Here is a 14412-nt window from a genome sequence, read left to right as displayed (position 1 = left end):
GCACAACAGCAATACCTGCCAGAACAAACCTCACTTGTCCCCCTTGCTACAAGGCATTTGGGATGCAGAAGGCACTGTCACAGCTCAGCCCCCCACAAGGTACCACCAGCTCTTCTGGAGCTCCATGTGGCCATGGTGGGAGCAATAAATTCAGAGCTGGTTTCTCCTACCTGTCACTTAGGTCCCTCCAGATCTCATTCCATTGCATTCATCACTAATAATTATTTATAAAAGCCATTCACTGGAAGCAGGTAGGATTTAGCAGACCCTATATCACACAGCTAATGGAATATTCACTCCCCAGAGACCCTCTACAGCTTCTCTCCACTAAGTTAAACAAACTTTGGACCAACTATTCTCACAGCCAACTATGTGACTCACTCAAATCAGTAGCAGCTTCCTGAGTATATTCAAGGGGACCGATTCAGGTTTTAAGGTTTTTGAACGGGTCTGCTTTAGCCCAAGGAAGCTGAAGACATTTTATCTGAAGACCAGGACAAACTCCTTAACAGATGGGAAGAGTTCGTTAGATCTTAAGTAATTAAGCACACTCAGCACATGTTGGCTCCTAAAGAAAATTGTTTTGAAGAGATAAGGCAGTCTATAAATTGAGATTTGCAGTTAACCAAAAATCTGCCATTTCAACTTCTGCTCACAAGTGTAACCTCATAAATTACTACATGAAAAATGAAGACATAAAGAGCATTACATGATTTACAACATTATCGGATTGAAGTTTTTTTAGGCTTCCACGCTTGTATTCTTCCATTTTTCTGCAGCTGGCTAAGATTTAACAGGTAAATACGGCATTTTGATCTGAAATTGTCTTTCTGTGTTTGCTTTGCTTCCAAGTCCAGCAAGCACCATCAGCAAGGAAAAGGAAACAGCTTTTACCTAGTGCAGCACTGCCAAGGAAGCCAAGATAGAGCCTTGAGTTTCCTCAGATTTATGAATACATTGTTGGCCACCCATCACTATGTCCAAGACAGCCATAACATTCCAGTGACCGCCTTCAGCAAGACAGAATGCACCTCAGGCCCGAGGCAGCAAGACAAGGATGGCAGGGCAGCCAGGTGCTGCAGCTTACCATTGCTCCTTCGCTCTTGCTTTGTGCCACCTCTCGCTGCAGCCGAGCCACAGACAGCTTCTCCCTACGGAAAGAAAAGCAGGTCAGTAGCAGCTCATCTTTCACTGGTTCCCCCGTGGGGGTGGCAATTCCTGCACATCGCTCGGGTAACCCTCCCGGCAGAGCCTGCTCCTCCGCACTGGGCTGCTCTGCAACATTCATCTGCCAGCTATTGTTTCCTTTTGTGGTTTTTGACAGAACTGTCAATAAATCAACTGAATCCCAGCATCGTTTTCTGCATTCAAACAACAACGTAGCTCATCACACTGGTGATCACAGACCATGCAAAGCAGACTGTGCTATTTATTTTCCTACCAGCCTCATGCACATCCACTTCACCCTGCACTATGGCAACACAGCTTGGAAGGCTGTTAGATTATCAATAACTGTATGCATAAAGATGAAAATGTAAAAATCTATTCTATGCCTAAACATACTGTGCTGCATTTGTTAACTACTGAATTACGAGATGAGGGGTTTTTCCTTAGCCTTTTTTCATACCAAATCCTTAACCAAATGATTGGCTTGACTCAAATAGCAACTGATTTGCTTAATTAACGATTTGGTGATCACAACACACTTTCACCTGAAAAGTTATACAAAGGGAATGAAAGCAGGGTTTTAGTACACATCAAAAAGGAAAGTGATTTTCCTCATGTATGGACTGGGAAAACATAGCTTGTACCAAGTATGAGAGCTACAAAACCTAGACAGTGGAAGGTGGTGCAGGAACAAGACAAACAGAAGAGAAGAATTTACTCTGGAAGCTCAGCAAGGGCAGAACAAGTGGGCCTTAAGCAACCTACCACAGTTTTAAAAAGAATTAAGAGAAACAAAGACACTTTTTCAGGTAGGTTATTTTCAAAGAAAAAAAAACTATTCTTGAAAGAAGAGCACCCTGCAGAAACACCAGCACACAAAGAATTTATACACAATGAAACAAATTTGCAGATAAGTTATTTACAAAAGATGATCAGTTTTGAAAATGTCCAAAAAAAGGAATTTTAAATCAGACTATATCCATCATCAAGTTTGACATTTTTCATTTATTCATGTTCTTCCCAGAAATTCTACGTGGTCTAGTTGAAAAGACAGTCCTGAGCCATCCCAGTGCAGCATGCTGGTGGATTGTCCCTGGTGATCTCCCTGGGCTCTGTAGCCACTCCTGTCATTGACAGGGTCACTCTCATCCAGCATAAAAAGCTAAATGCTCTACAATATTGTATTCTTGATCATGCCACAAAAGTAGCCTTTAAGCCACTTCTGTGAGCCATTTCTCAGGAACTGTTTCTGCTGGGAAGGAACATCTACGCATACCTGCCTAATTACTGCAGGAATGAATGGCAGCACTCATGTCACTCAGCCATAACCCAACATATGGGTCACTAAATCAGTTCTCCCTCTGCATTATAGCAGACTTGGTATTTAAGTTAAGTCTCTGTAACAGTCACCTGCCTCCACGTGCTTTCTGCACCCCCACGACACTCTGGCACCCTGCAAGCAGGGCTATCAGATTAATAGCAGGCATTGCTAATATCATCATTTTTAAACATATACGGTGTTGAAACGACGGAATATTGGTGGTAAAGACAATACAGCCACAGCCCTGTGGAAGCTGAATTTGTGTTACTCCAGAATGGTATTAGGATCCTCTTCTGCACATCTGAAACATTACTGAAAATGGAGAAGAGACATTACTACAGCATTGACAGCCTTAACACAAGTATCCTAAAAACAGCCTCTAAAAGACACCTACTGCCCTCCCTCTTCCTTGTTCAGATACTATCAAAGGCAAATTACAAAATTGGTTAATCCTGTTTCAAGGATTGAGCTCATCTGCTGGAAATAGCCCGTTGCACTTCTGCACCGCTTCAGTGCCCTAATGTGTTTTAGTGGAAAAAAGTGAGTATTCCCTTTGAGGGGACTTTGACTTTTTCATTGGAAAACAAGTGCCTGAAGGTATTTTATGAGAAAATATGCAGGGAGAAAAAAAAAAAAAAAAAAAAAAATCAGCAAACCACTCCTCCCCCACGTCATGCCAGTGGTCTGCAGAGATTTATTTCATTATTCCTTCTACATGTGGGGTACTCCTACTTTCCTCTCTCCATTCCTCCAACATGGAATCAGTTCCACATTTCCAGAATTCTGGAATTTTATCAAAGTAAATTCCATTCGAGCTCCTAATGAGGCCCCATCTCCATTCTCTAGGTGAGAGGGGTTCAGAAGGGGCTTCCTTAGTGATTTTCCCAGTAAAGAAGAGCACTGTATTCTTGTTCTGTGTTTATAATATTAATATTCCTGCCACTTTACAATAGCAGAAAGCTAAAGAGAAACCTGATTATCATATGTGAGAAAAAAAACAGCAACAGGGGATAAAGAAGAGCCATCTGTTCCAACAGTGTCTAAAAATAAGTCAACTTTAAGGCAAGCAAGCTCTGCACTCCCACTTCAAACAGGTCGCAGAGCATCTTCTCCCTCCTGTCTGTATTCCCTGGGTGAAGGAGCTGTGCACTTGCAGCCAGACCTCTGCAGATGGTTGACTTCATCTAGGCAGGATGCACAGCAGAGGCTCAGCGTGCCTCTGGACCACAGTCACCCCTGAGATCATTCCAGAGAGTTTCATTTGTGAGGCATTTGGCCCGTCGCCCTCATCAAGCTGTTTCCCACCACCTCTGTACAAATGCATGCAGGTGTAACGGGTGAGAAATGTCATCAAAATCCTCTTAAAAGCCAACAGCATTTAACACCAATTTGCAGTGTTACAAGTTTTCATACAAGATACATGACAAGAGAGACCAAGGACCTTCATGCCTAAGAACAACCAAATAAACCTGTTCATTACTAACCACCACCTCAGGCAGTTTTGATTAAGACAGAACCTTCAGTGACTGTTCTCAGCTCCCATTTTTTAACATGGTGTTACAACTGGATAAGCATTTTAGTATGAGCTGCAAAAATAATAAGTGTTTAGTTGCTTTAGCCTTTCATATGTTTCAGTATTTGACATGCAGCTTCAAAGTTAATCTTTGTTTTTTAATCTTTGCTTTCAAATAGTAGCATTCCTTCATTGCTATATGGTTTTATTTATTTTTAATCAAGCGTGTTTCATCCCTATAGCACGATTAATTAACAAAGTTAATTAGCAGCTACAGCCAACCTGCAAGAAAACAAAATCTTCCTTGAGGATTAAAAAAAATGAAAACATGTTCATTGAGAAGTTCTCATGTTTGCTTTTGAAAAACCACCAAATTATAAAAGGTTTACAAAAACACTCTTTGAAAGCACAGTTTATGCTCTTAAGTTTGAATATTTGCATTTTAAGTGGCAAAATTCCCAGCCAAAGACTTTGCAAAGAGATAATTAAAGGAGCCAAACAAGGACTCAATTATATCCTTTCCAGATGGAACCAAGCACACAAGTAGTCACTGTGTGGATTGCAGAAAGATACATTTCAAGTCTCAGTATCACTAGTAGATATTGCAGTAGCTTGTTCTAAAAAACAACAGTTTGAGGGAAGCCCATTTAGTCCAAGAAAAACATAAATGTGTTAAACATCCCACAAATTCTAAACTCTTCTTAAATTAAAATTTCTCCTTCAATCTCCTTTCCCATCAATTCAACTACCAGACGAAAAAGTTGCATCCTATGGCAGTAACAGCTCAGGGCTTCACTACAGAACTCTGCTACTTGGACTTCTCCCAATCCATGGGATAAAGGTAGGTAAGTAAATGCAATCACACCACCCACCAATCACATAATTTTGAACAAATGCTGATACTGTTCCTGGTCTGGTAACAGGTATCCTCAGAAAAAACCCAAACCAACAAACAAACAAAAAAAAACCCCACAATAAAAGCTGCACTGGATGCATGAAAGACTCCCTTTTTCTAGGTTCTCCTTCATGATACTGCTATTTTACATGGATACAAGAAGACAGAAAAAAAAACACCTCTAGCAGTGAACTTCATCCTGCCAAATGCTGAATTAAGATTTTTATTTTTATTTTGAAAGCTCAGATTCAGAAGCTCTTAGACACAGGTTTTTGCTTCTTCATCTAATACAGAAAGGTATCACATAAAATAGCTTCTGGATAAAGTTATGAAATAAAGATTCCCATGTCATGTGCTTAATTACAACTATTTCATCAAAGTCATTTCAGCAAAGTCACTGTGAGGTGAAGTGCTCTGGAGCAGAGGATGGTGCCAGGGTACCCTTCCTTAGTGGCAAAAAAAAAGCAGCAAAAAGTGCAAGGAGAGGGTGCCCCAGCCTCCTCCTGAGCAGGAAGAGCAGCCCCTGAGGAGCAGGGGCCCCAGCTGAGCATGGGTGGGAACAAACCCCTGGTGTACAACAGCTGCCCTAGGGAGGGCGAGTGACCCAGAGTGTGGCAAACAGAGCAGGGAAACAGGACGTGGCACATGCTGATTAGTATCTACATCAACAATATAGACAGTGGGATCGAGGGCACCCTCAGCGTGTTTGCAGATGACACCAAGCTGACCGGTGCAGCTGATATGCCAGAGGGACAGGATGTTATCCAGAAGGACCTGGACAAGCTAGAGAAGTGGGTCCATGTGAACCTCAAGAGGTTGAACAAGGCCAAGTGCAAGATCCTGCACCTGGGTAGGAATCAATACAGGCTGGGGGATGATGTGACAGAGAGCAGCCCTGCAGAAAGGGACTTGGGGGCACTAGCGGATGAAAAGTGCGACATGAGCAAACCACGTGCACTCGCAGCCCAGAGGGTCAATGGCATCCTAGGCTGCATCAAAAGAAGAGTGGCCAGGAAGTCAAGGGAAGTGATTCTGCCCCTCTACTCTGCTCTCATAAGGCCCGACCTGGAGTACTGTGTACAGCTCTGGAGCCCTCAACACAAGAAGGATATGGACCTGTTGGAACGAGTCCAGAGAAGGGCCACAAAAATAATCCAAAGGCTGGAGCACCTCTCCTACGAAGACAGGCTGAGAGAGCTGGGGTTGTTCCACCTGAAGAACAGAAGGCTCCAGGGAGACCCTACAGTGGCCTTCCAGTGCTTGAAGGGGCTACAAGAAAGCTGGGGAGGGACTGTTAACAAGGGTGTATAGTAACAGGATGAAGGGCAACGGTCTTAAACTAGAGCTGGGTAGCTTTAGATTAGACATTAGGAATTACAATGAGGTGGTGGAGCACTGGAACAGGCTGCCCAGAGGCCCCATCCCTGGAAACATTCAAGGTCAGGCTCCACCAGGCTCTAAGCAACCTGATCTAGTAAAAAAGATCCCTGTGCACTGCAAGGGGGGCTGGACTAGATGACCTTTAAAGGTCCCTTCCAACTCTATACATTCTATGATTCTACTTGCCAAAACTTCAGCCATATAGGATAAGGATATATTTTCAGTGGTAAATCATAATTTTTCAATGTTAATGATGAGAAATAATTCTATAGTTTTAAAAAAGGACACGATCAGAACTCACCAAGAATGGAAAACGTCTTATTAACATCATTCAAAAGTTAATGATTCAGTGAACCTTAATCCCCATGATCCACTGGGAACACAACAGTTGTATCAAACCCTGAGATTCTCCTTTCCTGCCTTGATCACACACAGCAGCTCCACAACCTACCAGCTTATATTGACAGGTCTTTTTCATGTTTTCAGCACTGACACGTGAAGACTTTTAACTTTTCCAATTTATTTTTTCCTAAGTAAATAATTGCTTTCCTACACCAGGAATTAATGAGGAAAAAACTGAATGGTTACGACAGCTCCCAAGTTATTAATTCAATTTTTTTCTCTACTCTCCTTTTTTTCATAAACAGGCAAGTGTTTTCTTCATGTTTACCTTCCTTGGAAATGTTCACTCCAAAGTGACTTAATTTAGAAGTTGTCAGTCCTGCAACATAAAATGAAGCTCAGCTTTTCCTTTCATTTTCTAATTTCACCATATGTAAAGCCAGAAAACAATTACTTGACTCGCTGAAGAAGTCAAGCTTTGAAAATACAATTTTAACATGTATTTTATTTTTGGGTGATTGTGTCACATCAGCGTGGCCAAGTTATGTGCCATAGAGTCCTTCTGTGCTTTCTGAAGGATGTTCTGGAGCAGAGAAATTCAAGCCAAGTTTCCCGCTCTGTGCTATTGCTGTGAGGCTCATAAGGTGAATAAATACTTTGTTAATGCAGGAAAAAAAGCAAATAGAAAAATGATAGAGACTCAGAATCTGAATTTGCAAGGTGCCCCTTGGAACTACTCCTTATTTATCACCTACCACAATTATTTCTCTGTAAGTTGCCCCCTGCCATATCACCACTTCTCACCACAGCATTGTTGTTCAAACAAGCCAGAAACACCCCCCCCACCACAATCTATGAAACACAGATGCTAGCCTGTGCAAAGTGCCACAAGCCTGCCTTTCTTCAGCTCCTGGTTTTCCAGGGAGGTTTCTCATCCAGATGCTCACCAGGCTTGACCTCACTGAGTCTATGAGATCTGACAAAGGAAAAGCTAAGGGTGGAATGACCTCAGTGAACGAATGCTCCTCTTTCAGCTCCTCTTGCATCGGCAGCGGCCAGCGAGGCTGCAGCCTTCCTGCTGAGCATCACGTCCAGCCCAGCACTTGGGGCTCTAGAAACATCAGCCCCACCTGCATTTTGAAACTGCCCTTTTAGAGTCCCAATGGTTTAACTAGATCTAGCAACAAGAGAGTCATCTTGCAAAGAAATATTCATTGCAACTTTAAAGCTGAGCCACAGTATGAGCTTTACTTAATTATTTTTACAGTAACCCCAAAGACAGGAGTTACAACAAGGAAAGTACTAATGCTCTAAAGCAGAAACAAAATAGACAAGATGAAACACAAGCAAGCACCGGCTCCTATTCACTGCTAATTTATTTGTATTGTTTCTGAATGAAAGATAAGCAAACAGAAAATATCATGTACATTAAGCTTTCCTTCTATAGGACATGATACTCCCAAATCCAGACAAGCAAAACAGGTAGTAATTTATTTAAACTGTGTTCTCTTTGGGTGACATGAACAGCACCCAGGTACTGTAACTATAACCTAAAATATTTATCAGCAAACCCCAAGGGCTCCTCATAATTTTCCAGTAGATTTTAATGCATATGAAAACTGAATTAGAAGTTCAAAGAAGATAGCCTAGTTACTTTCCAGAAGCATCTAAACAAGACACCAACTACAAAATAAATACCATGGAGGAAGCTCACAGGGCAACACGAGGCTGAGTCACGTCCCTGGTCAGAAAGGAGGAGGCACAAAGTGCCAAAGGAAAGAGGAACAGAGTCGGGGCAGAGCCTTCATTATTAATACAGAAAGGAAAGAGAGGCAGAGCCATGGCAGAGAAATTGGATAAGGAAAGGTTATCAGGAGTCCACAAAAGATTATCACAGGATTGTTTTCATGACAAATTACTCTCTCAGCACCAGCACAGCAGCCGAGGTCAGCCAGGCACTCGAGCACAATAATTCTCCTCTCCTACACGAGTGCACAGTGATGGACAGCGATGCATGTCAACAGAAGCATCTCCTCTCACATTGGCAATCTTTATCACTTAATTGACATTTATTGTTTTCCACACTGAAATCATGAGTGCAAGACTGCACGCTTAAATGATTCACTGATATTTCACACATTCCAAATATATGTGTATGTTCATGTTGGGGTGTCTCCTTCCAGTATCATTGCTGACTCCACAACACAGCCCACCTTTCAGATTCTCTATATATTTCGGCCAACAGTACCAGACATAACTAAGGAGGTCTAGACCCAAAGTTTGAAATTGCAACAAATAAGACCCACCAATCTCCCTTTCAGTTCCTTGACCAGACATGGAGACAGTACCAACCACCACAATCAATGCAGTTTCCTGACTAAGGAAAAAAACTGGCAAAAAAAAAAGTTACACCTTCTCCATGATAAACATGTTCAGCTGTAGGATAAAATATTAATGCTTCTCAAGACACAATGCCAAATTATCAGGATAATTACGAATTACACCAAGCAATCATTTTACAAACCTCCTGGAACATCTTACTGATGACCATTATTCAAGAGATAAGGCATTTGGTAGCAAGTCTTTTTTCAGATACATTCCTCTGAAGGCTTTCTTTTGGGCTGACGTTCCAGGTGGGAATGTGGGGGGGTGGGGGGAAGAAGACCGATTTTTAAATGAAACACAAAAACGGAGGAAAAAAAACAAACAAACCCCACTTTCTTAATTATTTCTAATATCTGTCGACAGTAGTGAGAGAAACTTACAGATTCCTTTTTAAAATTAGCCCAAAAACTTCAGCAGGCAAGGGAGTTACACCTGCTTATCAAATTTAATGCAACGTCAACTATGAAACTTTAAACACCCAAGTGTCAAAAAACACCACATAAACAGCACTACAGTACTAGACTCTGAAATCCATCTAAAGCACTTTTTTTTCCACACTATAAATGAAATACTCCCAGCATTATTTAATGTTGCATTTATCAAAAGGCAAAGTTAAGGTTTCAGCAGGACCAAATTTGGTGCAGATTTGCTCCCTGTTTAAACCCACTGATTTATTGTTTCGTATAAACTACAAAAATGCATTAATACAAACAAATGAGCCCAGGACCTCTCTCTCAAAATTTTTTATTATTGAAAGTGGTACATTAACCACAAACCCTATTGTGTCTGTTCTGCAATCCAGGCCGTAGAAGACCTAGCAAAAACGATTTGACAAATTTGACACTGTTGTAGTTCAAAATTTCTTAAGTGATTGATTTCTCAATTTTAATGTTACATTAACAGTAATATTTGTATTTAATACTGTATTATTTCTGCCAATAAGCTGCAATCCAAAAAGCACAGAGTAGGAATCTGTATGATTAGGCAAGCTGCCAAGTTCTCAAAGACCTATCATAATGGGAAACCTCAGTGTTAAACAGGAAAAAAAAAAAAAGTAAAGCACTAATAGAAGTCAGTTTGGAATATTAATTCAGCAAAAGAAACTTTACATTATAACACAGGTAGCTGTTGCACAGATATCCCCATCCCTTACCACAAGAATGACTCCTTCCTCTTTCCAGGTGCTATTTTAAAATACATTCTACAAATGAAAGCTTCTGCTACTGCAGAAGCCATTTTCAAGAGAGTCAAGTTTTTATTTCTGTGACTCCAAGAACTCAAAAGCAGCAGCAGAGATGTGAATACATCAGCTCTCTCTACATGGCCATTGAAAGACTTTCTGTTTAATGCAGGTTCAAGAAAAAAAAGAGATAAACACTAAAAACCACCGTGTGTGCAGGTACTTTTCACCTCTTCAGAGCATCATTCAGCAGTTCTTCACTCTAGACAGAACACTCCACTCTCACTGCTGCAGGTTCTGCACTGCATTGCCATTAGGGAAAGTGGAGCTGTTTCTCAGTTTCATTGCTCCTAGCAGTGTCTTTCAGCTTGTGAGTGTGGAACTTCTTCCTTGGTATTTTGCTGTTCAGTTTCAAATTGGGTCAAGCCCTTCTCCAGACTACATAGAGTCTCAGTTCCTGTGTTTCAGGCTAGGGTATTCTGTGTGGTTTGAAGTACTAGATCCTTACAGCATACAGATTTATACTACTTTAAATGCATTATTTACTTGTGTTAGGTGTTTGGTTTTTTTAATTATTTGGAATCCAGAAGATATTTCCTGATATATGAAGAATTCTCTAGATTGTGACGCAAACAGAATCAGCACTGAATCCTGAACCATTTCAGTCATTTCTAGCAAAAGTGCATTTTTTTTTCCCCCACTAAACCTGGACTTGAAAAATGACCTTGAAAATTGAAAAACAAAGGAAGAAACAAGCAAACAAGGTTTTCTTTTTGCAAAGGACTTGGAAGATGAGCTAATAAATTCCCCAATCACTGGTTGCTCATATTTATTTTTTCTCTGGAGATTTGTCACATGGAGATGATGTGCTGTGGAAATTCTTTTGAAAGGACATACATTTCCCTAAAGGATTTTTTAATGAGAATTTATTGCTCATGAAAGATTCAGTATTGGCAGCACTTCAGACTTCAGTTAATGTTCTTTGTTTATTAACATAAAATGCATCACCCTTAACAGGAGTGTAACTTTCCCAACTGATGCATCAAAGCACCAAAGAATTCTCATTCCTTCAGTCTTCTCCCCTGAGGCTGCCTGAGAGGGTGCTAGCTGAAATTTATATGGCTGTCCACTATGAAAATGAAGTCAGAACCCTTGTTTCATTATAAGGCTAAAAATTATGGGAACATTTTTTCATAACCAAAATTACTGTGACATTAACTAACAGGAAGAAATGGCAGCAGACTGCTATTGCTTCTCATTGTGTCTGTTCCTTCCATGCAAACCTCTCATCAGCACTGGAAGATCTTTGCTTAGTGCTAATCCTGATTGCTCTTTCCATGGGTAACAACCATGCAGAATGCTGACTCCACATCCTGTTGGTGAATTACCACCTTTTGAAACTCAATGAATTTGCAAGAGAGTGATGAAGGCTATCAACAAACCATAGAGCCCAGAAACACACCACTAACTATTGCTTGTATTTCTATGGAAAGAGAATGGCAGAAGTGCATTTCTTCAGAAAAAAAACAAAACAAAACAAAAAACACAACTGAAGAAAAATGGGGTGTAAGGAGCAAATCCCAAATGCATTGTCTGCATTTGGACACCAAACTTAGATCTCACTGGTTGCTTCATAACCAGCTTTCCTCTGCTCTGCCCAAGTGATATATCTCGCTCTCGTTTGCTTGTGAGAACATTTAGAAAGATTTTCTCCCTGTTTTCTATAAAGCTTTCAGTTTTGCTCTTACAATTCAAAGATGTCTGATTTTGCTTCATTATTGGTTGACCTCTTACCTGTTTTTGTCTCCTTTGTTCCCAGATCATCACAACACATTCCTGGTATTCTTTGTAATCTTTTTTCTGGAGGGGGGTGTTACAATGCAGTGTGGTTTTATCCATCCAAAAAGCTCAAAGCATGAGAACTTCTATTTTTCTTAACAGAACTTACTGCGCCTTTTCTCTCTCTGAACTACATTTCTTGCACACTGTAACCTTCTAGTTGTCCTGTTCTTATTGAACATTTAAATATCTTGGAAAAATCATCCTGGTTTTTGCTCCTTGTCCACAAAAAGAAAAAAAGGTGGTATTTTACTCTGTTTCCATTAGTGGACTTCTCTCTCTCTTGACTATTTTTCTTTCATGCGATTTTTCAATACTTCAGTATTGTGGCACAAATTGCTAGCAAATCTGCAATGACCTTCCACACAGAAAGAAAATACAGAAGAGAATCAAAGTTGTTCAGAAAGAGTCCTTTTCTCTACTGCTTAAATTTGTTTTGTGTTGTTTCTTGTAATTTCACTTTGCACCCTCAAGAATACGAATACTATTTTATAAGACCCAGCAATCCTGCTCAGTCAGGTGAACACTTCTGCTGGGGACCATCTCCATTTTAAGGCTAGAGACAGAAGATTTGGAGATAGAAGATAATACAGTCTTTTCTATAGTCTGTGAACTTCAGTAACCTGCTAGGTTTGTGAATAGATAGAAAAGAAGGAAAGCTAGTAACAAATTTCCTTGGAAAAGCTGCAAACTGCTGGGCTTCCCTCTGTCCTCCCCCAGGCTAGGGAACATGCTTCAGTACGCCTTACACAAAATAATGTTCTCTAAACCACAGCTCACTATGCCAGAAAGACAAAAAAAGCATGTTGAAAATATTTTTGAAGTATCCTTCAGTAGCCCAACACACACATTCCTACAGCCTTACAGCAATAAAATCAGCTCAGTCTTAATGATATAATTGTTTCTTCTATCACTGTCTATTAAAGAAGACTAGACAAGGTCAAAGGCAGTTGCCTCTGGCTGATTATATGTTTTGAAAAATTGTATTATTAACTGGAAACTCAAACAGCTGTATCAGTAGACCTAAAAGAGGTAAAGACTTGCTTTTGAAAGGATACAAATCTGCAAGAGCCCCAGCCCAGAGTGAGTCACCCAAAAAGCATTATTTGTACTGTACCAAACAGTGGCTAGCATGCACACAGCATAATTTTAATAGAAAAATTAGAGTTGTGACTTTAAATCACGGATGCAGCATACAGTAATATATGCAAAATGCTTTCCAACATATTCAAGCAGAGATGGAGAAACTAAGTTATCACCACATAATATACCAGTGTAACACTTAACGACACTGAAAATGAAATCCAGAGCACATCAGAAATACCAGTGGAGCAATGACAGTATTTTTGTGTGTGTTTATTTAAATTCAAATACAGTCAAATCACGACCTCAGTGGTTTCCTAGGGATGAAAGAGAGAAGACTGAATAACAACAGGCACGTGATCCACCTGCATTTCCCAAGTTGTTCTACTGAGCTCAGTAAAATCTCACATGTGGTGACCTGAACTTTCTTTAGTATATCTTCAACATCTTTAAAATCTGCTCTCTGAATATTAAACAAAAAAAAACATTATCAGATGAAACCTGAGTACTATCTATCCTTTCAACGAGTAAAGCTCAACAAAGCTGGGAAAGAACTGTTATTTACAACTTATCCAATTATTTGTGATGTGACTGGAAATCCTGTTATGAAAAAGTCTACTGCTATCATTTAAAAAGTAAACACAATTTAAAAAAAAAAAAAGTTTTCTGTTTAAAATCCGAACCAGGGAAGCAAACACCTTCAAGAAACCCCAGACAGATTAAACCTTCTTCGGGCATTTTAAGTGATTTCCCCAAAAGACATCAGCCAGATCTGTTTTCGTAAGCCCAGCTTCTCAAAGCTCAGATAGCTTCAACTTCAATGGAAGTTCAACTTTATCAAAGGCAACAAGTAATTTAAAAGATATGGGTAAATAAGGATTAAGATGCATTGGTGTTCATACACATCCAAACATACAAGAAGGACACTGGGGTGCTGGAGCATGTCCAAAGAAGGGCAACAAAGCTGGTGAAGGGTCTGGAGCACAAGTCTTAGGAGGATTGTCTGAGGCAACTGGGATTGTTCAGTTTGGAGAAAAGGAAGCTGAGGAGAGACCTTCCCACTCTCCACAAATACCTGAAAGGAGGTTGTAGGGAGATGGGGGCCAGTCTCTTCTCCCCAGTAATAAGTGACAGGATGAGAGAAAATGGCCTCAAGTTGTACCAGAGGAGGTTCAGATTGGATCTTAGGAGAAATTTCTTTACAGAAAGGGTTGTCAGGCACTGGAACAGGCTGCCCAGGGCAGTGGTAGAGTCACCGCCCCTGGAGAGATTTAAAAAACATGTAGATGTGGCATTTACAGATGCAG

At 40.5% G+C, this 14412-nt stretch overlaps 1 protein-coding gene across 3 annotated transcripts in view; it reads right to left on the bottom strand.

The window, feature by feature from the left end:
- Positions 1-14412, bottom strand: part of NCKAP5 (NCK associated protein 5) — a 373160-nt gene that overhangs the window by 209760 nt on the left and 148988 nt on the right. For 2 of the 3 annotated variants that reach the window (XM_051623986.1, XM_051623987.1), the window contains exon 1: positions 1088-1150. In XM_051623986.1, coding sequence (XP_051479946.1) covers positions 1088-1090 — 3 coding nt within the window. In that variant the 5' untranslated portion in view covers positions 1091-1150. Of the gene's footprint in view, positions 1-1087; positions 1151-14412 lie in introns of those variants that run through there. The other variant, XM_051623988.1, reaches the window with a different exon arrangement.

The sequence above is a fragment of the Apus apus genome, chromosome 6 (genome assembly GCF_020740795.1).
Source record: "Apus apus isolate bApuApu2 chromosome 6, bApuApu2.pri.cur, whole genome shotgun sequence".
NCBI lineage: Eukaryota > Metazoa > Chordata > Aves > Apodiformes > Apodidae > Apus > Apus apus.
The sequence above is the reverse complement of the archived record's forward strand: the minus strand, read 5'-3'. Positions and strand labels throughout refer to the sequence as shown.